General features: G+C 44.3%; 1 protein-coding gene across 4 annotated transcripts in view; it reads right to left on the bottom strand.

Moving 5' to 3' along the window:
• The window catches only part of galnt14 (UDP-N-acetyl-alpha-D-galactosamine:polypeptide N-acetylgalactosaminyltransferase 14 (GalNAc-T14)), a 106,061-nt gene that overhangs the window by 68,217 nt on the left and 12,844 nt on the right, over window positions 1-25,000 (bottom strand). For all 4 annotated transcript variants that reach the window (XM_083898389.1, XM_083898390.1, XM_083898391.1 and 1 more), the window contains exon 2: window positions 21,833-22,002. In XM_083898389.1, the coding sequence (XP_083754515.1) occupies window positions 21,833-22,002 (170 nt within the window). The remainder of the gene's footprint in view (window positions 1-21,832; window positions 22,003-25,000) is intronic.

The following is a 25,000-nucleotide window of genomic DNA, read 5'->3' as shown; positions in this document are numbered from 1 at the left end:
CCACTCACACATTAACATTCACAATTACATTCACCCCTTCACTTACTCATTCATCCATTCTCTCACACATTCACCCATTCATTCACAAATTCACTTGCACATTCACCCATTCATTCACACATACATTCACACATACACTCACAAATTCACCTACACATTCACCCATTCATTCACTCACACATTCACACGTTCATTCACACATCCGACCATTCATTCACACATTCACTCACAAATTTACCCACACATTCACCCATTCATTCACAAAATTCACTCATACATTCACCCATTCATTCACACATTCATTCACACATCCAACCATTCATTCACACATTCACTCACAAATTCACCTACACATTCACCCATTCATTCACTCACACATTCACCCTTTCACTCACACATATTTAAAGGACCAGTGGGAGCCGTATTCTTGTAATGAACAATGACTCAGTGTCTTTTTAACGAATCAGAGTAAATGTTACAAACAGGAAAAATCATGAAAAATCATGTTTGTGTTTAAATGATTCAGCAGATTCTGTCAATAAATGATGATGAAGTTTCTCTGAAGATCAGAATGTTTCAACTGCAACGTTTTCATCATCGTCCACGAGAAACAGGAAATAAATAAATCAACATGTAAATAAATAAATAAATATGTAAATAAATAAATAAATAAACCTCAATCCTCTTTATTACTGCGCTGACTTGATTAGTGGGAATTAGCGACGTTCAAAGGTCGAGTCACTGAGGAGCAGATCGATGTTCACACACACACACACACACACACACACACACACACACACACACACACACACACACACACACACACACACACACACACACACACACACACACACACACACACACACACACACACACACACACAGAGACACAATCTGACGTAAATTTGATCAGGTTTTCCAACAGGAAACTGAAGTTTGTAAACCACTCACTCTCCCACACCAAAGCCCTTTGAAAAAACGACCAATTTTATCTCACAGGGACACAGGAGCTGCTGGTCCTCTGCTGCCTCCTGTGGTCACTTTGTGTCACTGAGGTCGATCTAAATGAAGCCGAATTGACAAAATAAGACATTATAACTCAGTGATGGAGGCAGCAGTGGATCAACAACTCCTGTGAACTCCTGTGTTGCTGTGATGTTAAAATCACTGGTTTTCTCTATGGACTTTGGTGTGGGAGAGTGAGTGACTTTGGTGTGGGAGAGTGAGCGCTTTACAAACTTCAGTTTGCTGTTGAAATATTGTCTCATTCACACTCAGAGCTCACAGCAGCAGCAGCAGGTGATATAAACATCATCCGTATTCCTTTAAGGTGCACGACTGTCAGAAATGTATTATCGCACACACACACACACACACACACACACACACACACACACACACACACACACACACACACACACACACACACACACACACAGATATATATTTTTAGTTTGGGTGATTTCTCCCGAGCGAGAACAGAAACGCTTCCAGAGTCACGTCCATGATTTGTCGTTACGACGACACAAAAAAAGGTGCCATGAATAATCAGACAGTGATGTAAAGGGTTTTTAAAAAAGACACACAGACCACCTGCTGAAAACTGAGAGTGTGTGTGTGTGTGTGTGTGTGTGTGTGTGTGTGTGTGTGTGTGTGTTCTTGTACTTGCGGCATACTGAGGACCAGTGAGGGTTTTTAACCAACAAAGTGAGGTCATTTTTACGGAGTGAGGACATTTTGGCCGGTCCTCACTTTGTTTTCATTGAAATCACTTCCTTAGGTCGTAAACATGCTATACTCAATTTGTCAAAAAAAAAAAAAAACATATTTTGGACAACATAGGACGTTTTTGTCAAATTTTGGGCCAAAAATTGTGGGTCATTTTTTTTTTCAAATTTTGTTTTAAAAAAAAAATTTTTAATTTTGTTTTAAAAAATTTTTTTTAATTTTGTTTAAAAAAAATTTTTTTAAATTTTGTTTTAAAATTTTTTTTTAATTTTGTTTTAAAAAAAAATTTTAAATTTTTTTTTTTCAAATGTTGGGTCAAATTTTTTTTTCAAATGTTGGGTCAATTTTTTTTTTTCAAATTTTGGCTCAAATTTTTTTTTCAAATGTTGGGTCAATTTTTTTTTCAAATGTTGGGTCAATTTTTTTTTCAAATTTTGGGTCAAATTAAGAAAAAAAAAATCGGAAAAAAATTTCCGGCCCTTTCTGCTCTGGGGCTCCACCTGCAGACATTTTATGGTACTGCAACCAGAAGTTCTTTGTAGATGTCATTCATGAAGTAGATATTTGTAATTATGTTGATTTATAAAGTGGAAATGCTGGTCCTCACTTTGTCAGCAACCCAGTCCTCAGTATGCAGTAAGTACAAGAATGTGTGTGTGTGTGTGTGTGTGTGTGTGTGTGTGTGTGTGTGTGTGTGTGTGTGTGTGTGTGTGTGTGTGCGAGTGCTGGGTTTATATTTGTGTTGTGACATCATGTCTCGAGTTAAGACGAGAGACACTTTTCTCTGCCGGCAGAACGTGACACAGTCTCTTCACTAACATCTTTTCTCTCTCTTATTTTCATTATTTATTTAATTATTTATTTATTTATTTATTTATTAATTCATTGCAGAATAGTTTTTAAAATGTGTCTGACTAGAAATGACTGTGTTAAGAAAGGTTTTTTAAGACATATTCTGCTTTATACGCGGACAAAACAAGTCAATTAAACCATGCGAAAACCAGCCGGGTCATTTGTTACGCAGACGATGTGACGTTATTCTTACTCTTTGTTTACATGCTACACGTTTAGCTACAAATGAGTGTGTTTAGAAATATTTTGTGCCGCATATAGAACATTTAAAGATAATTGGGTCATTTGTTACGCAGACAATGTGACGTTATTCTTAACATGCAGCAGGTTTTTTATTTATTTGAAATTGTTGACTCTGAAAGCTGTGACTGAAAAATGATGATTGTTGTTTTATTTCATGGTAAACATTAGCATGTTTACAGTCTACTATTACGACGACTGAAACTTGTTCATGTGGTTCCAAATAAATGAAATAAACAATTTTTTTAAATATTTGTTTGCTTTACAGTGGGAATTACAGTAAATTATACAACGTAAAAACCAACAGGGTCATTAGCTACACAGACGATGTGATGTTATTCTTACTCTTTGTTTACACGACACGTTTAGCTACTTAGCTACACGTTTAGCTGCCAAATTTTTTTGAAATATTTGTTTACTTTATTGTGGGAAGCTAAAAATGAGTGTGTTTAGAAATATTTTATAATTGGGTCATTTGTTACGCAGACGATGTGACGTTATTCTTAACATGCAGCAGGTTTTTATTTATTGTTTTATTTAAGCGTTGTTGTTGTTGTTGTTGTTCTTTTATGAGGAAAAACAGCTTATATTGACAATGAAACACGAGCTGCTGAGAGGAGACTCCCGTGTGGTCTCTTCCTCCTCCTCCTCCTCCTCCTCCTCCTCCTCCTCCTCCCCCCACTGTCCCTCGCTCTATTAACCCGAGACATTTGCATGGACTGTTCCATTAGACGAGTGGACAGCCGAGCAGATGAGACCAGAAACAGAGAGAGAGAGAGAGAGAGAGAGAGAGAGAGAGAGAGAGAGAGAGAGAGAGAGAGAGAGAGAGAGAGAGATAATGATACAACATCCCGACGTCCTGACAGAACAATTTCCTCTTTCCCTCCGTCTTCTACCTCTCGCCCTCACACACACACACACACACACACACACACACACACACACACACACACACACACACACACACACACACACACATTTGTCTGATGAGACTGTCATGCAGGGAGATGGGCTGATCCATCTCTCTAACTCTCTCTCTCTCTCTCTCTCTTCCCTCCTTTCTTTTCTTGCTCTCTCCTCCCTCCATTAAACTTTTATTACTCCTTCTGTCTCCTCCTCGTCCTCCTTCGTCGCGTCCTCTTTTCAGGCTAATTCGGTAAAAATTACAACCCGTGAATTCATAGAACGGGAAAAAAGGCACCGATCGACCGACATCAATCCTCTAAAATCCTTAGAGGATTTCTTGTATCTGGGAATGTGCGTCAAAGCTCCGCCCCCCCGCATATATATATATGGAGGGGGGAGGGGTCACGGGGGTCAAAGGTGACGCTGCTAATGTTACAATGGAGACGTTTAATCCCGAGCAGAATCATCAAAACCCCATTTATACTCCTGCGTAAAGTGCTCTGCGTTGTCTCCAGCCAAAAGGGCTAAATGGCTAATTTCTCGCCTCAAATTAGCTTAAAACTGCGTTCCGTGACACAGAAAAGTGAGAAACGGCCACTGTTTCAACAACAACAACAACAGTCTTTCTCTCTCGGACGCCATTGCTCACTGTAGCCAAAAGCACAACAACCTTGCGCAGCGACCCCTACTGATCGGGCGGGAAATTGCAGCGCGTATCCGTCACCACGACGCAGAAGTTTGAAGGCTGGAGGGGTCTCCGTGGTTACGCAGTCAGAGAAGTATAATGTGGCCTTAAAGGTGAAGTAAGTAGTTTATAGTGCCATCTAGAGGAGAGGCTGAAATTTACAACAAAGAACTGCTCCTCTGCTCACCCCCTCCCTTCCCTGAGCGCTACGGTGTCCTCAGCCGGTCAAATGTCGTCCTCGTCGTCTTTCTCCGTGTCAGCAGATGAGGTTCGTGAGGCGAGGGAGAGGGCGGAGCTACCGCGGCCGTAGCAGACGAAGCGGAGAGAGAGGAGGCGGGACTTCAGCTACAAGTAAAGAGACGCTTGATTTGTTCTCTCGCGTTTGTCCTTACAGGCTCCGGTAGAAACATGGCGTCTCTCTGCTAACAGTGGCTATGCAACCGCGGTCATGTTATTTTACATGACTTTTTGAAACACTACGAAAATGAAACAAAAACTATTATACAGCGACTAGACAATGCAGGAGCACATAATATGTATAAAAAAGTGGATTTTGGGTTATTTAAACCCATAAATACTACACAGTGTCCCTTTAAATCGAGCAAGATCGTAACAATTTAACGCTACATAAAGTGGTTTGAAGACGGATGGGGGACGGGCAGGTAAAGACACAGAGGGACAAAGACAGGGACATGGGTTAGAAGAAGAGGTACAAGACATACAAGGACAAGGAGGAAGAAGTCGGGACATGGACATGGACAGAAAATAGGTACAGGATCAGGACAATGGGGACAGGTGGTGAGACAAGTGCAGGGACAAAGGACAAAGACAGAAAAGGACAAGTACTGGAACAAGGACAGAAAGGGGTATAAGTTCAGGAAAAGAGAATGGGTACGGGAAAGAGGACAGGGACAAAAGCAGAGATGGGGACAAGGACATGGACAGAAAATAGGTACAGGATCAGGACGATGGGGACAGGTGCTGAGACAAGTGCAGGGACAAAGATAGAAATGGGTAAAGGAACAAGTACAAGCAGTGGAACAAGGACAGAGTGCAGCAAAAAGACCAGGTACAGGAAGGAGGACAGGGACAAGTGCATAGATGGGGACAAAAACAGGGAAGGGGACAAGGACATGCACGAGAACAAGGGTGGTAAAGGAATCAAACAGGGACAAGAAGACAAGGGCAGGGATGGGAGCAAGGACAGGGACAAGAAAAGGAACAAGGACATTGGACGGGAAAGAGGACAGCGACAGGAACAAGAATGGGGGACGACGATGAGGTACAGGTACAGGTGTGGGGACAAGGAAAAGGACCGGGACAAAGACAAAGACAGGTACAGAGACACTTAGTGATGGTGTAAACGAATTTGGGTTCCTAAAGCAACAAATTGCAGTTGTCTTTACTCTGACCCACATTGAACCGATAATGTTGTCTCGTCCACACAGATTGTCTCGTCTTTTTTTGACCTGAATGGACTGAACCTGAAAGTAAACCGGCGCCAAGTGCAGCAGGGACTGAAAGCGTTGGCAGGAGCTCGGACTGCAAACGTCTCTGAGAGCTGGCCGACGATCAGTGGACGTCGGACGGGTCAGGACAGTTTGGCAGACGGAGGACGAGAACTGGCGGGAAACGTCTCTGGCAAACTGGGTCAGGGTTTATTTACCGACAGAGACCGGGACGGCGAGACGCAGGTACTTTTACAAGTAAAAGGAAAAGTGGACCAAAACCTGGTTCCAGCAGGACTCTGCTGTGGTTCTTTATTATTTCCACTACGGGAAATCTTAGTTTGTGAGACCAGATCACAAACATCGCTCTGTGGACGCGGAAACAAACTGAGAGGGAAAACGAAACAAATCCAAACGCCTGCTGCGAGTCCGTGATTTAACGTCTGCTTTTCCACCGCCACGCAGCTCCATAGATAGAACCTGGTACCTGGTGTTGTTTTTTGAGTTCCTGCTCTGACGAGGTTCCACACGAGCTGAGCCGATTCTAAAATGTGACGTTAACGGACTGTCGGCCACCGATTGGTCAGAGAGTGTCATCCCTGGAAAATTCATGAGGGTCCAAGAAGAAACAAAGCCAACAACTGTCCAACTGTAGATCGGTTAAAAAAAATTCTACTTATAGTTCCAAAACCTACTTCAAGTTCATCTTTGGAACAAACTTAGATCTAGAACGTGGAGACCTTGATCTTTAATCGCCAAGATCTGAAATCAGCTTGTCCTTGAGTCGGTTGGAGTGAGACCACGTCATCTCAGCAACTCTCCAAGGATTCAAGTCAAATTTGGTACAAACGTTGACTTGGACTCGAGGTGAACCGACGAGATGTTGGTCTTCAAACACAGAACTTTCTGACACGTCTTGACCTAACGTCTTCAAATTTGCAGCAAATGTTCACTTGGACTTGTGGGAAAACTGATTAGATGTCGGTTCTTAAAGGTCAAGGTCGCCGCGCCGTGGAATTCTGTCAAATTTGGTACGAGACACTGACTTCTCGACTCAACGGTGAACTGATCAGACTGAAGTGGACGGAATGATTTCAGATTAGATTAAGGCTGAACTCTTACTCTCAAACACAACAGGAGATTATGACAACAACAACAACAACAATAATAAGCAGCAGCAGCAGTCGGAGCCTCAGGAAAATGAAGCAAGTGCGACAAATACATGTTGGTAACGCGGCACAAAAAGTTGGGAAATTAACGGGTAATTTAATCCTGCTTACGACGCCAAAACGGCGCGTGTGTGTGTGTGTGTGTGTGTGTGTGTGTGTGTGTGTGTGTGTGTGTGTGTGTGTGTGTGTGTGTGTGTGTGTGTGTGTGTGTGTGTGTGCTCATGCTGAGCTGGAACATATTGCTGTTTGTTCAGCGACAAAAGCCAGAAGGAGGAAACAAATTCAGGCGGAGATTCTCGAGCGGTTACAGTGTGTGTGTGTGTATGTGTGTAGCAGTGTGTGTAGCAGTGTGTGTAGCAGTGTGTGTGTGCTGTATAATAATGTGCTTAAGGCATCAATCGATGGCAGATACATTTGAGAGAAGCTAACTTCTTCTCATTCTCTCAACTTTAGTCCAAAGAGTACATCGAGTACATTTTTAAAGCAGTACTTTTACTTCTGCGTGAGTAAAATCTGATCTAAATAGTACTTAAAATAATACTTTTACTTAAGAAGAGTAGAATATTTCAGTATATCTCATTTCCACCGTTTCCAGCTTCTAAACAGGAAACGCAGCGACGTTTCCAAAGGAACGCGGCCTCAGACCTCCGTGTCGCCCGGTGACACGACCTCGCCGCACACAGGAAGTGGACTGCGCCATCGAGGTCGTAGAGGGAGTCCACGGAACGGGATGAACACTTCTCGTCTCCGCCCGACCCCCCGCTCTGCTGCTGCATACCCACAAACGCTCCCTCGGGTCAGGTCTCAAAACCAGGAGCAGGAAGAGAGGTTTAACGTAGCGCAGCTTTAAGTGGTTAGCGACGCCGCTGTCGTCTCCGCGCTGCGACACCTGTGTTTGTTTACCTCCTCGCTCACGCGCTCATTTGTGAATTATTCATCTGATTGTGTTTATCACATCGTTAAAGCCTTTATTTATTTATTCAATCACAATAACTGTGTTACACGCACGCACGCACGCACACACACACACACACACACGCACACACACACACACACACAGCCTTTACGTTGTGTTTTAATTTGTCGGCTCCTGCGTTTTCTCTTGTGCTTCTTCAGCTGAAAGTTGTTATTAGTGAACTCTGCATGCTGTGTGTGTGTGTGTGTGTGTGTGTGTGTGTGTGTGTGTGTGTGTGTGTGTGTGTGTGTGTGTGTGTGTGTGTGTGTGTGTGTGTGTGTGTGTGTGTGCGTGTGCGTGTGTGTCTTTACTGCAGTGTTTTACTTGTAGTTCTCTGCAGCTCAGCAGGGGAGGCTGATGCTGCTTTTGTGCGTTGTGTTGGTTTCAGTGTGTGTGTGTGTGTGTGTGTGTGTGTGTGTGTGTGTGTGTGTGTGTGTGTGTGTGTGTGTGTGTGTGTGTGTGCAGAGTGTCAGTGTGAAGTCACATCCAGCTGTCGTCAGGATCATCAGCTCTAAACCTGCTGCTCAAAGTCCACACGAGCAGAAACAAAGAGTCTCTTTAACTTTGTCTCTGATTCAAATCAACACAACTTTATTGATCCGGTTCATCGTCGACGACAATCGCACGAAATTCATCAATATTTATTCTGTCCTTTAAACTGACGATCAATAAAAGAACAATTAGTAGATTTCAGAATTTTAAGTAGATTTTTGGAATTATGAATAGATTTTGGAGGTTTAAGTATATTTTGGAAGTTTAAGTAGATTTTGGAATTTTTAAGTAGATTTTTGGAAGTTTAAGTAGATTTTGGAATTTTAAGTAGATTTTGGAAGTTTAAGTAGATTTTGGAATTTTAAGTAGATTTTGGAAGTTTAAGTAGATTTTGGAATTTTTAAGTAGATTTTTGGAAGTTTAAGTAGATTTTGGAATTTTAAGTAGATTTTGGAAGTTTAAGTAGATTTTGGAATTTAAAGAAGTTTTTGGAAGTTTAAGTAGATTTTGGAAGTTTAAGTAGATTTTTGGAATTTTTAAGTAGATTTTTGGAATCATAGGTAGATTTTGGAAGTTTAAGTAGATTTTGGAATCATAAGTAGATTTTGGAAGTTTAAGTAGATTTTGGAATTTTAAGTAGATTTTGGAATTTAAAGAAGTTTTTGGAAGTTTAAGTAGATTTTGGAAGTTTAAGTAGATTTTGGAAGTTTAAGTAGATTTTTGGAATTTTTAAGTAGATTTTTGGAATCATAGGTAGATTTTGGAAGTTTAAGTAGATTTTGGAATCATAAGTAGATTTTGGAAGTTTAAGTAGATTTTGGAATTTTAAGTAGGTTTTGGAATTTGTAGATTTTGCAACAGTTCCAAAATCTACATATAATTTAACTAAAAGTAGATTTTGGAACTACAACAACTTCACATGTGAGAGAAAAACAACAAGATAAAGTCTAGACGCTGTTTGACGCAAATTAAAGGTTCCTTTGCGAGTCTTTAATCTGCAGCTCAGCTTCAGATTATCAGAACATCAACATCACTGTTTACAATAACACACACACACACACACAGTTGTTTCTTTGTGTGTGTGTGTGTGTGTGTGTGTGTTTCAGACGACTGAGACGAAGACGATGACGAAGACGAGGACGTGTCAGCGTGGGAAGAAGCGAAGCTAATAAACTGATTAATGTTTAGCTGCGAGTTTGTGATTCAGGGAAGAAGAAAAACATGAGTCAGTGTTTGAGTGTGAAAGGACACACACACACACACACACACACGCACACACACACAGACACACACACACACGTCATCACAAACCTCTGCTTCACAACACAATATAATAATTAGCGGCTCAGTGGAGCTGAACTCGGCCTCTGGTCGCCGATGGTTACGCCTCCATTTTGGCGCCGAGACAACAACAACGCAGTGTGTGTGTGAGTGTGTGCGTGTGTGTGCGTGCGTGTGTGTGACAGGATAATAATTCCACACACTTTCGCTGTCACAGTGTTTTTCACGAGCTCCACATGGAACGTTTTCAGAATAAAAGCACAAAGGCTGATCGTCTACATGTATTTACATAAATAAACAAATAACTAAATAAACCTTTGTCTTTATGTTTGAGGATCAAAGCGGGTTCTGCTTTTGTTTACTCACGGTTATATTTATTTTTGCATTTGTTTAAAGAATGATCACGCTTTTTTAAACTGGCTCACTCTCCCACACCAAAGCCCATAGAGAAACGGAGAGTTGTTGATCCACTGCTGCTCCATCACTCACTTACAACGTCTGATTTTAATGAATTCGGCTTTTGAAATATTTCATTTCGACTTAACTTCAGTGACACAAAGTGACCACACGAGGCAGCAGAAGACCAGCAGCTCCTGTGTCACTGTGAGCTAAAATCACTGGTTTTCTCTATGGGCTTTGGTGTGGGAGAGTGAGTGGTTTACAAACTTCACTTTCCTGTTGTTAAAGTCTGTCTAACAGTGAAAGATAAAGACGTATTTTTTCAGATATCATATGACAATAATCAGGTTTCTACAGAGAAGAAGTTCTCGCAAATGTGATTTAAATGTCAAATAATCTGATTAATCTCATGTTTCTGTGATTTTCTTCTTCTTCTTAAATATGAATATTTTTAAACCTGATTCTTTTGGTCTTTGTGGAAATTTGAGAACGTCTTCGTTTCCAGATTTCTGGGAAACATCGATCAGTTTTTCCTGGATTAAACAGATTAATAATCCTGCTGTTGAAACACTGTCTCCTCACTGTTCCGTCGTCGGCTTACGTTACAGCAGACGTTTACACGTCTGGTCGCCATGACGACGAGGCGGTGGAGGAGGAGGAGGAGGAGGAGGAGGAGGAGGAGGAGGAGGAGAGGAGGAGGAGGAGGAGGAGGAAGTGTAGGACACGGTTTCCCCGTAAGAATCCATTGTGTCTGTGTTTGGATCTAATCCCTGTGGAGAAACATCTGTTTACAGGATTATATTCTGTCTGTTTGTCAACGAGCAGACGGAGGAGGAGAGAAGAGGAGAGAAGAGGAGAGAAGAGGAGAGAAGGAGAGAAGAGGAGAGAAGAGGAGAGAAGAGGAGAGAAGGAGAGAAGAGGAGAGAAGAGGAGAGAAGAGGAGAGAAGAGGAGAGAAGGAGAGAAGAGGAGAGAAGAGGAGAGAAGAGGAGAGAAGAGGAGAGAAGAGAAGAGAAGAGGAGAGAAGAGGAGAGAAGAGGAGAGAAGGAGAGAAGAGGAGAGAAGAGGAGAGAAGAGGAGAGAAGGAGAGAAGGAGAGAGAAGAGGAGAGAAGGAGAGAAGAGGAGAAGAGGAGAAGAGGAGAAGAGGAGAAGGAGAGAAGAGGAGAGAAGAGGAGAGAAGGAGAGAGAAGAGGAGAGAAGGAGAGAGAAGAGGAGAGAAGGAGAGAAGGAGAGAAGAGGAGAGAAGAGGAGAGAAGAGGAGAGAAGAGGAGAGAAGGAGAGAAGAGGAGAGAAGAGGAGAGAAGAGGAGAGAAGGAGAGAAGAGGAGAGAAGAGGAGAGAAGGAGAGAAGAGGAGAGAAGGAGAGAAGGAGAGAAGAGGAGAGAAGAGGAGAGAAGAGGAGAGAAGAGGAGAGAAGAGGAGAGAAGGAGAGAAGAGGAGAGAAGGAGAGAAGGAGAGAAGAGGAGAGAAGAGGAGAGAAGAGGAGAGAAGAGGAGAGAAGAGAAGAGAAGAGGAGAGAAGAGGAGAGAAGAGGAGAGAAGGAGAGAAGAGGAGAGAAGAGGAGAGAAGAGGAGAGAAGAGGAGAGAAGGAGAGAAGGAGAGAGAAGAGGAGAGAAGGAGAGAAGAGGAGAAGAGGAGAAGAGGAGAAGAGGAGAAGGAGAGAAGGAGAGAAGAGGAGAGAAGAGGAGAGAAGAGGAGAGAAGAGGAGAGAAGGAGAGAAGAGGAGAGAAGAGGAGAGAAGAGGAGAGAAGAGGAGAGAAGGAGAGAAGGAGAGAGAAGAGGAGAGAAGGAGAGAAGAGGAGAAGAGGAGAGAAGGAGAGAAGGAGAGAGAAGAGGAGAGAAGGAGAGAAGAGGAGAGAAGAGGAGAGAAGAGGAGAGAAGGAGAGAAGAGGAGAGAAGGAGAGAAGGAGAGAAGAGGAGAGAAGAGGAGAGAAGAGGAGAGAAGAGGAGAGAAGAGGAGAGAAGGAGAGAAGAGGAGAGAAGAGGAGAGAAGAGGAGAGAAGGAGAGAAGAGGAGAGAAGAGGAGAGAAGAGGAGAGAAGAGGAGAGAAGAGGAGAGAAGAGAAGAGAAGAGGAGAGAAGAGGAGAGAAGAGGAGAGAAGGAGAGAAGAGGAGAGAAGAGGAGAGAAGAGGAGAGAAGAGGAGAGAAGGAGAGAAGGAGAGAGAAGAGGAGAGAAGGAGAGAAGAGGAGAAGAGGAGAAGAGGAGAAGAGGAGAAGGAGAGAAGAGGAGAGAAGAGGAGAGAAGGAGAGAGAAGAGGAGAGAAGGAGAGAAGGAGAGAGAAGAGGAGAGAAGGAGAGAGAAGAGGAGAGAAGGAGAGAGAAGAGGAGAGAAGGAGAGAAGAGGAGAGAAGAGGAGAGAAGAGGAGAGAAGGAGAGAAGGAGAGAGAAGAGGAGAGAAGGAGAGAAGAGGAGAAGAGGAGAAGAGGAGAAGAGGAGAAGGAGAGAAGAGGAGAGAAGAGGAGAGAAGGAGAGAGAAGAGGAGAGAAGGAGAGAAGGAGAGAGAAGAGGAGAGAAGGAGAGAGAAGAGGAGAGAAGGAGAGAGAAGAGGAGAGAAGGAGAGAAGAGGAGAGAAGAGGAGAGAAGAGGAGAGAAGGAGAGAAGAGGAGAGAAGGAGAGAAGGAGAGAAGAGGAGAGAAGAGGAGAGAAGAGGAGAGAAGAGGAGAGAAGAGGAGAGAAGGAGAGAAGAGGAGAGAAGAGGAGAGAAGAGGAGAGAAGGAGAGAAGAGAGGAGAGAAGAGGAGAGAAGAGGAGAGAAGAGGAGAGAAGGAGAGAAGAGGAGAGAAGAGGAGAGAAGAGGAGAGAAGAGAAGAGAAGAGGAGAGAAGAGGAGAGAAGAGGAGAGAAGGAGAGAAGAGGAGAGAAGAGGAGAGAAGAGGAGAGAAGAGGAGAGAAGGAGAGAAGAGAGAGAAGAGGAGAAGAGGAGAAGAGGAGATGGAGAGAAGAGGAGAGAAGAGGAGAGAAGGAGAGAGAAGAGGAGAGAAGGAGAGAAGGAGAGAGAAGAGGAGAGAAGGAGAGAGAAGAGGAGAGAAGGAGAGAGAAGAGGAGAGAAGGAGAGAAGAGGAGAAGAGGAGAAGAGGAGAAGAGGAGAAGGAGAGAAGAGGAGAGAAGAGGAGAGAAGGAGAGAAGAGGAGAAGAGGAGAAGAGGAGAAGGAGAGAAGAGGAGAGAAGAGGAGAGAAGGAGAGAGAAGAGGAGAGAAGGAGAGAGAAGAGGAGAGAAGGAGAGAAGGAGAGAGAAGAGGAGAGAAGGAGAGAGAAGAGGAGAGAAGGAGAGAGAAGAGGAGAGAAGAGGAGAGAAGAGGAGAGAAGAGGAGAGAAGGAGAGAAGAGGAGAAGAGGAGAAGAGGAGAAGAGGAGAAGGAGAGAAGAGGAGAGAAGAGGAGAGAAGGAGAGAGAAGAGGAGAGAAGGAGAGAGAAGAGGAGAGAAGGAGAGAAGAGGAGAGAAGAGGAGAGAAGAGGAGAGAAGAGGAGAGAAGAGGAGAGAAGGAGAGAAGGAGAGAAGAGGAGAGAGGAGAGAAGAGGAGAGAAGAGGAGAGAAGAGGAGAGAAGGAGAGAGAAGAGGAGAGAAGAGGAGAGAAGAGGAGAGAAGAGGAGAGAAGAGGAGAGAAGAGGAGAGAAGGAGAGAAGGAGAGAAGAGGAGAGAAGAGGAGAGAAGAGGAGAGAAGAGGAGAGAAGGAGAGAGAAGAGGAGAGAAGAGGAGAGAAGAGGAGAGAAGAGGAGAGAAAAGGAGAGAAGAGGAGAGAAGAGGAGAAGAGGAGAAGAGGAGAAGAGGAGAAGGAGAGAAGAGGAGAGAAGAGGAGAGAAGAGGAGAGAAGGAGAGAAGAGGAGAGAAGAGGAGAGAAGAGGAGAGAAGAGGAGAGAAGAGGAGAGAAGGAGAGAGAAGAGGAGAGAAGAGGAGAGAAGAGGAGAGAAGAGGAGAGAAGAGGAGAGAAAAGGAGAGAAGAGGAGAGAAGGAGAGAAGAGGAGAAGAGGAGAAGGAGAGAAGAGGAGAGAAGAGGAGAGAAGGAGAGAGAAGAGGAGAGAAGGAGAGAGAAGAGGAGAGAAGGAGAGAAGGAGAGAGAAGAGGAGAGAAGGAGAGAGAAGAGGAGAGAAGGAGAGAGAAGAGGAGAGAAGAGGAGAGAAGAGGAGAGAAGAGGAGAGAAGGAGAGAAGAGGAGAAGAGGAGAAGGAGAGAAGAGGAGAGAAGAGGAGAGAAGGAGAGAGAAGAGGAGAGAAGGAGAGAGAAGAGGAGAGAAGGAGAGAAGGAGAGAGAAGAGGAGAGAAGAGGAGAGAAGAGGAGAGAAGAGGAGAGAAGAGGAGAGAAGGAGAGAAGAGGAGAAGAGGAGAAGGAGAGAAGGAGAGAAGAGGAGAGAAGGGGAGAAGAGGAGAGAAGAGGAGAGAAGGAGAGAAGGAGAGAGAAGAGGAGAGAAGGAGAGAGAAGAGGAGAGAAGGAGAGAAGGAGAGAGAAGAGGAGAGAAGGAGAGAGAAGAGGAGAGAAGGAGAGAGAAGAGGAGAGAAGAGGAGAGAAGAGGAGAGAAGGAGAGAAGAGGAGAAGAGGAGAAGGAGAGAAGAGGAGAGAAGAGGAGAGAAGGAGAGAGAAGAGGAGAGAAGGAGAGAGAAGAGGAGAGAAGGAGAGAAGGAGAGAGAAGAGGAGAGAAGGAGAGAGAAGAGGAGAGAAGGAGAGAGAAGAGGAGAGAAGAGGAGAGAAGAGGAGAGAAGAGGAGAGAAGGAGAGAAGAGGAGAAGAGGAGAAGGAGAGAAGAGGAGAGAAGAGGAGAGAAGGAGAGAGAAGAGGAGAGAAGGAGAGAGAAGAGGAGAGAAGGAGAGAAGGAGAGAGAAGAGGAGAGAAGAGGAGAGAAGAGGAGAGAAGAGGAGAGAAGAGGAGAGAAGGAGAGAAGAGGAGAAGAGGAGAAGGAGAGAAGGAGAGAAGAGGAGAGAAGGGGAGAAGAGGAGAGAAGAGGAGAGAAGGAGAGAAGGAGAGAGAAGAGGAGAGAAGAGGAGAGAAGAGGAGAGAAGAGGAGAGAAGGAGAGAAGAGGAGAAGAGGAGAAGGAGAGAAGAGGAGAGAAGAGGAGAGAAGGAGAGAGAAGAGGAGAGAAGGAGAGAGAAGAGGAGAGAAGGAGAGAAGAGGAGAGAAGAGGAGAGAAGAGGAGAGAAGAGGAGAGAAGAGGAGAGAAGGAGAGAAGAGGAGAGAAGGAGAGAAGGAGAGAAGAGGAGAGAAGGAGAGAAGAGGAGAGAAGAGGAGAGAAGGAGAGAAGAGGAGAAGAGGAGAGAAGAGGAGAGAAGAGGAGAGAAGGAGAGAAGAGGAGAAGAGGAGAAGAGGAGAAGAGGAGAAGGAGAGAAGAGGAGAGAAGAGGAGAGAAGGAGAGAGAAGGAGAGAGAAGAGGAGAGAAGGAGAGAAGGAGAGAGAAGAGGAGAGAAGGAGAGAGAAGAGGAGAGAAGGAGAGAGAAGAGGAGAGAAGAGGAGAGAAGAGGAGAGAAGAGGAGAGAAGGAGAGAAGAGGAGAAGAGGAGAAGAGGAGAAGAGGAGAAGGAGAGAAGAGGAGAGAAGAGGAGAGAAGGAGAGAGAAGAGGAGAGAAGGAGAGAGAAGAGGAGAGAAGGAGAGAGAAGAGGAGAGAAGAGGAGAGAAGAGGAGAGAGGAGAGAGAGAAGAGGAGAAGAGGAGAGAAGAGGAGAGAAGAGGAGAGAAGGAGAGAAGAGGAGAGAAGAGGAGAGAAGAGGAGAGAAGGAGAGAAGAGGAGAAGAGGAGAGAAGAGGAGAGAAGAGGAGAGAAGGAGAGAAGAGGAGAAGAGGAGAGAAGAGGAGAGAAGAGGAGAGAAGGAGAGAAGAGGAGAAGAGGAGAAGAGGAGAAGGAGAGAAGAGGAGAGAAGGGGAGAAGAGGAGAAGAGGAGAAGAGGAGAAGAGGAGAAGGAGAGAAGAGGAGAGAAGGGAGAAGAGGAGAAGAGGAGAGAAGAGGAGAGAAGGGGAGAAGAGGAGAAGAGGAGAAGAGGAGAAGGAGAGAAGAGGAGAGAAGAGGAGAGAAGGAGAGAAGAGGAGAAGAGGAGAAGAGGAGAAGGAGAGAAGAGGAGAAGAGGAGAAGAGGAGAAGAGGAGAAGGAGAGAAGAGGAGAAGAGGAGAAGAGGAGAAGAGGAGAAGGAGAGAAGAGGAGAAGAGGAGAAGAGGAGAAGGAGAGAAGAGGAGAGAAGAGGAGAGAAGGAGAGAAGAGGAGAAGAGGAGAAGAGGAGAAGAGGAGAAGGAGAGAAGAGGAGAAGAGGAGAAGAGGAGAAGGAGAGAAGAGGAGAAGAGGAGAAGGAGAGAAGAGGAGAGAAGAGGAGAGAAGGAGAGAAGAGGAGAAGAGGAGAAGAGGAGAAGGAGAGAAGAGGAGAAGAGGAGAAGAGGAGAAGAGGAGAAGAGGAGAAGAGGAGAAGGAGAGAAGAGGAGAGAAGAGGAGAGAAGGAGAGAAGAGGAGAAGAGGAGAAGAGGAGAAGGAGAGAAGAGGAGAAGAGGAGAAGAGGAGAAGGAGAGAAGAGGAGAAGAGGAAAGGGGAGGGGCTATTATTCACTGTGATAATGGCACAACACACACACAAACACACACACACACACACACACACACACACACACACACACACACACACATACACACACACACACACACACACACACACACACTCTGCATGTGGTAATTATCTTTCCTTTCAACAGCTCATGGCTTCTCCTCCTCCATCTTCACCTCCTCACACAGAGTCCATCAGTGTAGTACAAATACTGTAGTACAGTAACAAAGTATTTGTACTTTGTTACTGTACTACAGTACAACATTCACTTTACTTTGTTATTTATGTTTCTCGCGACTTTGTACTTTTACTCAGGATTTGGACCCACAACCTTCCAGTTTAAAGACAACTCACTCATTTACACTCACTCACTCATTCATTCACTCATTCACTCATTTACACTCACTCACACACTCACTCATTTACACTCACTCACACACTCACAAACTAACTCACTCATTTACACTCACTAACTAACTCACTCACACACTCACTCATTTACACTTACTCACACACTCACTAACTAACTCACTCATTTACACTCACTAACTAACTCACTCACACACTCACTCATTTACACTCACTCACTCATTTACACTCACTCACTCACTCACTCACTAACATTAACTCACTCATTTACACTCACTAACTCACTCACACACTCACTCATTTACACTGACTCACTCATTTACACTCACTCACTCACTCACTAACATTAACTCACTTATTTACACTCACTAACTCACTCACTCATTCACTCATTTACACTCACTCACACACTCACAAACTAACTCACTCATTTACACTCACTAACTAACTCACTCACACACTCACTCATTTACACTCACTCACTCATTTACACTCACTCACTCACTCACTCACTAACATTAACTCACTCATTTACACTCACTCACTCACACACTCACTCATTTACACTCACTCACACACTCACTAACTAACACTCATTTACACTCACTAACTAACTCACTCACACACTCACTCATTTACACTCACTCACTCATTTACACTCACTCACTCACTAACATTAACTCACTCATTTACACTCACTTACTCACTCACACACTCACTCATTTACACTCACTCACTCACACACTCACTCATTTACACTCACTCACACACTCACTAACTAACTCACTCATTTACACTCACTAACTAACTCACTCACACACTCACTCATTTACACTCACTCACTCATTTACAGTCACTCACTCACTCACTCATTTACACTCACTCACACACTCACTAACTAACTCACTCATTTACACTCACTCACTCACTCACTCACTCATTTACACTCACTCACTCATTTACACTCACTCACTCACTCACTCACTAACATTAACTCACTCATTTACACTCACTCACTCACTCACTAACATTAACTCACTCATTTACACTCACTCACTCACTCACTCACTAACATTAACTCACTCATTTACACTCACTCACTCACTCACTCACTAACATTAACTCACTCATTCACACCCTACAACATGGGGTTAAGTGTTTTTGCTCGAGGACACACATGTAGACGAGCAGAGCCAGGAATTGAACCCACAACCTTCCAGTTGAAAGACTGAGCTTAACCACTGAGCCACTGTGTTCTGTTACTGTCATTTCTACACAGTGAACCTTTAAATGTGTCTTTAGAAGTGAATATTTGTTGCACAGAGACGTGAGCGTGTGATGATGAAGGTTCATCTTCAGTCCTCAGAGACTCAGAGTCTTCAGCTCTAATCCTGATCTTATCATGCAGCAGCTTCAGGGCTTTTAATGTGCACTACATTACCCACAAAGCACCAGTTCCTCTGTGACAGTGAACAGGTGACATTTGCAACGATGCTCCAGGAACATCTTTAGAACCTGAACCTAATCTGCAGGTGTTGGAGAACCTGAAGAAAACCTTCAGGTTCAGAAGATGCAAGAAGATGCTGAGATGTTCAGTGTGTAATTGAGCAGGATGAGCTCAGGGTTTGGAGATAAAGGACATGGAGAAGGTTCCTGAAGGTTCTGAAGAACAATCAGAGGAACATGAAGGAGCAGAAGTAGAAGATAACGTTTCCTCGCGTCGGTTCTTTGACGATTACTTCATCACCGTCGGGATGTAGCTTTGGTTTCTGTGCTATCGCTGTTCCTGACAAACACTCCAGAGATCACACACACACACACACACACACACACACACACACACACACACACACACACACACACACACACACACACACACACACACACACACACACTTCCTGTCCAAGATAAATGAGTGCTATCAGCCCCCTACCTCACTGCTAACAGATTAACTTGAAACACACACTTCTCACTTTCTCTGACACACACACACACACACACACACACACACACACACACACACAGACACACACACACACACTTGTCATCCGCCTTATGTTGCCTCCACAGATACTTTTTCACTCCTCCGGAAACGTAGCAGATGATGACGCCGTCGATCGACATGCGCTAGCGCGACACATATGGACGTTAGCAAACACACACTGATGGAGCGACATCATCATCATCATCATCATCATCATCCTCGTCGTCTGCTGGATGATGATCCTCAAAAAACATCTGAACACACACACACACACACACACACAGAATGACGAGCGAGTGCTACACATGCTAACAGGTTTTTAGCTTCCTACAGGAAGAGGTGGGAGCTGTGTCACCCACTCCTCCATCATCATCATCGTCATCATCATCCACAACTACTTCATGATGACTGTTAAGTCTAACACCTTTATGTAAGTCAACGCACAGATGCTAGGTTTGCGTCGGCCACGAGGCGAGCGGCGTGATATATGCGATAGGCACGGTATGTGAAGAGTGGAAAGTGCTAATTCTGCTAATTCAAGGATCGCCAGGCGAAGGTGGAGCCAGCATGTGTGGATTTTTTAACTAAGGGTTTGGCATTTGCAACTACCTGGAAGGAACAACTACCTGGAAGGACCTACTACCTGGAAGGAGTGACTACCTGAAAGGAGTGACTACCTGGAAGGAGTGACTACCTGGAAGGAGTGACTACCTGAAAGGAGCGACTACCTGGAAGGAGCGACTACCTGGAAGGAGCGACTACTTGGAAGGACCTACAACCTGGAAGGACCTACAACCTGGAAGGAGCGACTACCTGGAAGGAGCGACTACTTGGAAGGACCTACAACCTGGAAGGACCTACAACCTGGAAGGAGCGACTACCTGGAAGGAGCAACCACCTGGAAGGACCTACTACCTGGAAGGAGCGACTACTTGGAAGGACCTACAACTTGGAAGGACCTACAACCTGGAAGGAGCGACTACCTGGAAGAACCTACTACCTGGAAAGAGCAACTACCTGGAAGAACCTACTACCTGGAAAGAGCAACTACCTGGAAGGACCTACTACCTGGAAGAACCTACTACCTGGAAAGAGCAACTACCTGGAAGGAGCAACCACCTGGAAGGACCTACTACCTGGAAGGAGCGACTACTTGGAAGGACCTACAACTTGGAAGGACCTACAACCTGGAAGGAGCGACTACCTGGAAGAACCTACTACCTGGAAAGAGCAACTACCTGGAAGAACCTACTACCTGGAAAGAGCAACTACCTGGAAGGACCTACTACCTGGAAGAACCTACTACCTGGAAAGAGCAACTACCTGGAAGGACCTACTACCTGGAAGAACCTACTACCTGGAAGAACCTACTACCTGGAAAGAGCAACTACCTGGACCGAGCAACTACCTGGAAGGAGCCCTCTAGTGGTCATCATGTGACCACCTACGTTGGCCCTCTAGTTGAACACCTATGTAGGCCCTCTAGTGGTCATCACATGAACACCTACATAGGTCCTCTAGTGGTCATCACGTGAATACCTACATAGGCCCTCTAGTGGTCATCACGTGAACACCTATGTAGGCCCTCTAGTGGTCATCACGTGAACACCTACGTAGGCCCTCTAGTGGTCATCACATGAACACCTACATAGGTCCTCTAGTGGTCATCACGTGAATACCTACATAGGCCCTCTAGTGGTCATCACGTGAACACCTATGTAGGCCCTCTAGTGGTCATCACGTGAACACCTACATAGGTCCTCTAGTGGTCATCACGTGAATACCTACATAGGCCCTCTAGTGGTCATCACGTGAACACCTATGTAGGCCCTCTAGTGGTCATCACGTGAACACCTACGTAGGCCCTCTAGTGGTCATCACATGAACACCTACATAGGTCCTCTAGTGGTCATCACGTGAATACCTACATAGGCCCTCTAGTGGTCATCACATGAACACCTATGTAGGCCCTCTAGTGGTCATCACGTGAACACCTACGTAGGCCCTCTAGTGGTCATCACGTGAACACCTACGTAGGCCCTCTAGTGATCATCACGTGAACACCTACGTAGGCCCTCTAGTGGTCATCACGTGAACACCTACGTAGGCCCTCTAGTGATCATCACGTGAACACCAACGTAGGCCCTCTAGTGGTCATCACGTGAACACCTACATAGGCCCTCTAGTGGTCATCCTGTCACATATTATATATCATATTATGACAGGATGAATTAAAGACAGGATTTCTGTCTGATTTCTGTTTTTAAAAACAAAACAAAAACAAAAGCAGATTCCTGAGGCACGAATATTCAACAAAGTAATTAAATAGATGAATAAAAAACACACTTTAAAGGTCGATGACGTCATAAAACCAGATCAATAAGATCAAACAGAAACACGTGTGAAATCATTGATCACAACAGTCTGGGATTTTGACTGTTTTTATGAAACGATCAGAAATAACTCTGAAAGAGATCAGTGAGTGTGTGAGTGTGTGTGTGATCTTCCTCTCTCGTCTTCACGTAAAGAGCGTTTTTATCGTCTTCACGATGTCAGAGCTCGTCACAGCGACGTCGTCCTTATCTTTGCGCTAAGAGGATTTTTCTATTTCGGTTTAATTTAATTTCTTGGCAGAAAGAAGGATTGTGATTTTAGTCCTTTATGAAAATGTGCTCTGTTCTCTAATCTGAATGAGGGGATTAATCCTGTGTGTGTGTGTGTGTGTGTGCGTGTGTGTGTGTGTGTGTGTGTGTGTGTGTGTGTGTGTGTGTGTGTGTGTGTGTGTGTGTGTGTGTGTGTGTGTGTGTGTGTGTGTGTGTGTACCTGTAGTGTCTGGTGTCTCTCAGCGCTCGGTTGCTCGGTATTCGTTCGCTCTCCCTCTGGTTGAAGGCGTACAGAGTGTACGGGTCGTCTCCGGGTTTCCAGCGCCGAGCGTTCAGGTAACTGCGCTCGTCGAAGCCGTCCAACATGTCGTCCCACTCTGCATCGGAGAGCTGTCAATCAATCAATCAAACGATCAGTCAATCAGTCAATCGATCAGCAGTTATTTAACACATTGAACATTACATCGACTGGTTTATCGTTAGTGAACAGCTGAACGTCGTCTGCAAACACAATGACTTTCTGTGAAAAACACAAATGTTTGTCTGGAAAAAAAGTGTTTTTTAATCCAAAAAAATGTCCAAAAGTTACATTTACAGATTGTTACGGATTGAAATAAACGTGTTTTGCATTTTTAAAGTGTTTTTTTCTCCCTCAGATGAACAGACGAATGTGTGAACAGACGAACGCGTGAATACGAATAGACGAACGTGTGAATAGACGGAAAACGCGAACAGACGAAAACATGAATAGACGAACACGTGAACAGACGAACGCGTGAATACGAATAGACGAACGTGTGAATAGACGAAAGTGTGAATAGACGAAAGTGTGAACAGACGAACGCGTGAATACGAATAGACGAACGTGTGAATAGACGAAAGTGTGAATAGACGAAAGTGTGAATAGACGAAAGTGTGAATAGACGAACGCGTGAATAGACAAATGCGTGAACAGACGGAAAACGCGAACAGATGAAAACGTGAATAGACGAACATGTGAACAGACAAACGCGTGAATACGAATAGATGAACGTGTGAATAGACGAAAGTGTGAATAGACGAAAGTGTGAATAGACGAAAGTGTGAATAGACGAACGCGTGAACAGACGAATGCGTGAATACGAATAGATGAACATGTGAATAGACGAAAGTGTGAATAGACGAAAGTGTGAATAGACGAAAGTGTGAATAGACGAACGCGTGAATAGACAAATGCGTGAACAGACGGAAAACGCGAACAGACGAAAACGTGAATAGACGAACATGTGAACAGACAAACGCGTGAATACGAATAGATGAACGTGTGAATAGACGAAAGTGTGAACAGACGAATGCGTGAATACGAATAGATGAACATGTGAATAGACGAAAGTGTGAATAGACGAAAGTGTGAATAGACGAAAGTGTGAATAGACGAACGCGTGAACAGACGAACGCGTGAATACGAATAGATGAACGTGTGAATAGACGAAAGTGTGAATAGACGAACGCGTGAATAGACAAATGCGTGAACAGACGGAAAACGCGAACAGATGAAAACGTGAATAGACGAACATGTGAACAGACAAACGCGTGAATACGAATAGATGAACGTGTGAATAGACGAAAGTGTGAATAGACGAAAGTGTGAATAGACGAAAGTGTGAATAGACGAACGCGTGAACAGACGAATGCGTGAATACGAATAGATGAACATGTGAATAGACGAAAGTGTGAATAGACGAAAGTGTGAATAGACGAAAGTGTGAATAGACAAAAGTGTGAATAGACGAACGCGTGAACAGACGAATGCGTGAATACGAATAGATGAACGTGTGAATAGACGAAAGTGTGAATAGACGAAAGTGTGAATAGACGAAAGTGTGAATAGACGAACGCGTGAATAGACAAATGCGTGAACAGACGGAAAACGCGAACAGACGAAAACGTGAATAGACGAACATGTGAACAGACAAACGCGTGAATACGAATAGATGAACGTGTGAATAGACGAAAGTGTGAACAGACGAATGCGTGAATACGAATAGATGAACATGTGAATAGACGAAAGTGTGAATAGACGAAAGTGTGAATAGACGAAAGTGTGAATAGACGAACGCGTGAACAGACGAACGCGTGAATACGAATAGATGAACGTGTGAATAGACGAAAGTGTGAATAGACGAAAGTGTGACTAGACGAACATGTGAACAGACAAACGCGTGAATACGAATAGATGAACGTGTGAATAGACGAAAGTGTGAATAGACGAAAGTGTGAATACACAAATGCGTGAACAGACGGAAAACGCGAACAGACGAACGCGTGAACAGACGAACACGTGAATACGAACAGACCAGGAGAGGAAAAGAAGAAACTGCAGCTGCACTTTGTGTCTGAGTCAACTTTAAAGACATTTGTCATTTTTAAAACCTGTGTGTGTGTGTGTGTGTGTGTGTGTGTGTGTGTGTGTGTGTGTGTGTGTGTGTGTGTGTGTGAGACATAAAGAATGTATGTGATTTTTCTCTCGTCATAAACACGAGCTTCAGTAAAAACTCCAGATGTAATATTTCTCTGAAATGACCACACACACACACACACACACACACACACACACACACACACACACACACACACACACACACACACACACACACACACACACACAGTCTTCTTCTCCTCATTATTCAACCATACGAGCTGCTGATGCGACACATTGTCTAAATGGGCCCATTAGTGTGTGTGTGCGTGTGTGTGTGTGTGCGTGTGTGTGTGTGTGTGGCATAAAGAGAGGAAAAAATGGAGGGAAGTAGTGAAAAGAGAGAGGAGGAGGGTAAGGAGACACAAGGAAGGAAGGAAGGTTGAATTTCAAAGTAAAAGCACGTGTTATGATATGATGGAGATTTCACATTCAAAAGAAGTCAAATTAATCTGTTAAACTCAGATTATTCTCTCTCTCTCTCTCTAGCGCCCCCTGTTGACCAGACCACACACTCCTCTCTCTCTCTCTCTCTCTAGCGCCCCCTGTTGACCAGACCACACACTCCTCTCTCTCTCTCTCTCTCTCTAGCGCCTCCTGTTGACCAGAGCACACACTCCTCTGTCGTCCAGCTTTAATAAACCACAAGGACGTTTGTCCTTTTATTTTCTTCTTCTTTTCATCTTAGAGGACGTTTGAGTTTGTGTGAGATTAGAAACATAATCTGTGATCAATTCATAATCCTTCATCTCTTCATCTCCTCCTTCACCTTCATTTATGCTTCACCTGCTCTTCTTCTTCTTCTTCTTCTTCTTCTTCTTCTTCTGACGTTTGTTTGAAGTCAGAGATTATTGAGGTCAGGTCTGGAGAGAGTACGACTACGTCAATACACACACACACACACACTGTGTTCAATCATCATTAAAGTGT

The sequence above is a fragment of the Microchirus variegatus genome (genome assembly GCF_963457635.1).
Source record: "Microchirus variegatus genome assembly, chromosome: 12".
Classification (NCBI taxonomy): Eukaryota; Metazoa; Chordata; class Actinopteri; order Pleuronectiformes; family Soleidae; genus Microchirus; species Microchirus variegatus.
The sequence above is the reverse complement of the archived record's forward strand: the minus strand, read 5'-3'. Positions and strand labels throughout refer to the sequence as shown.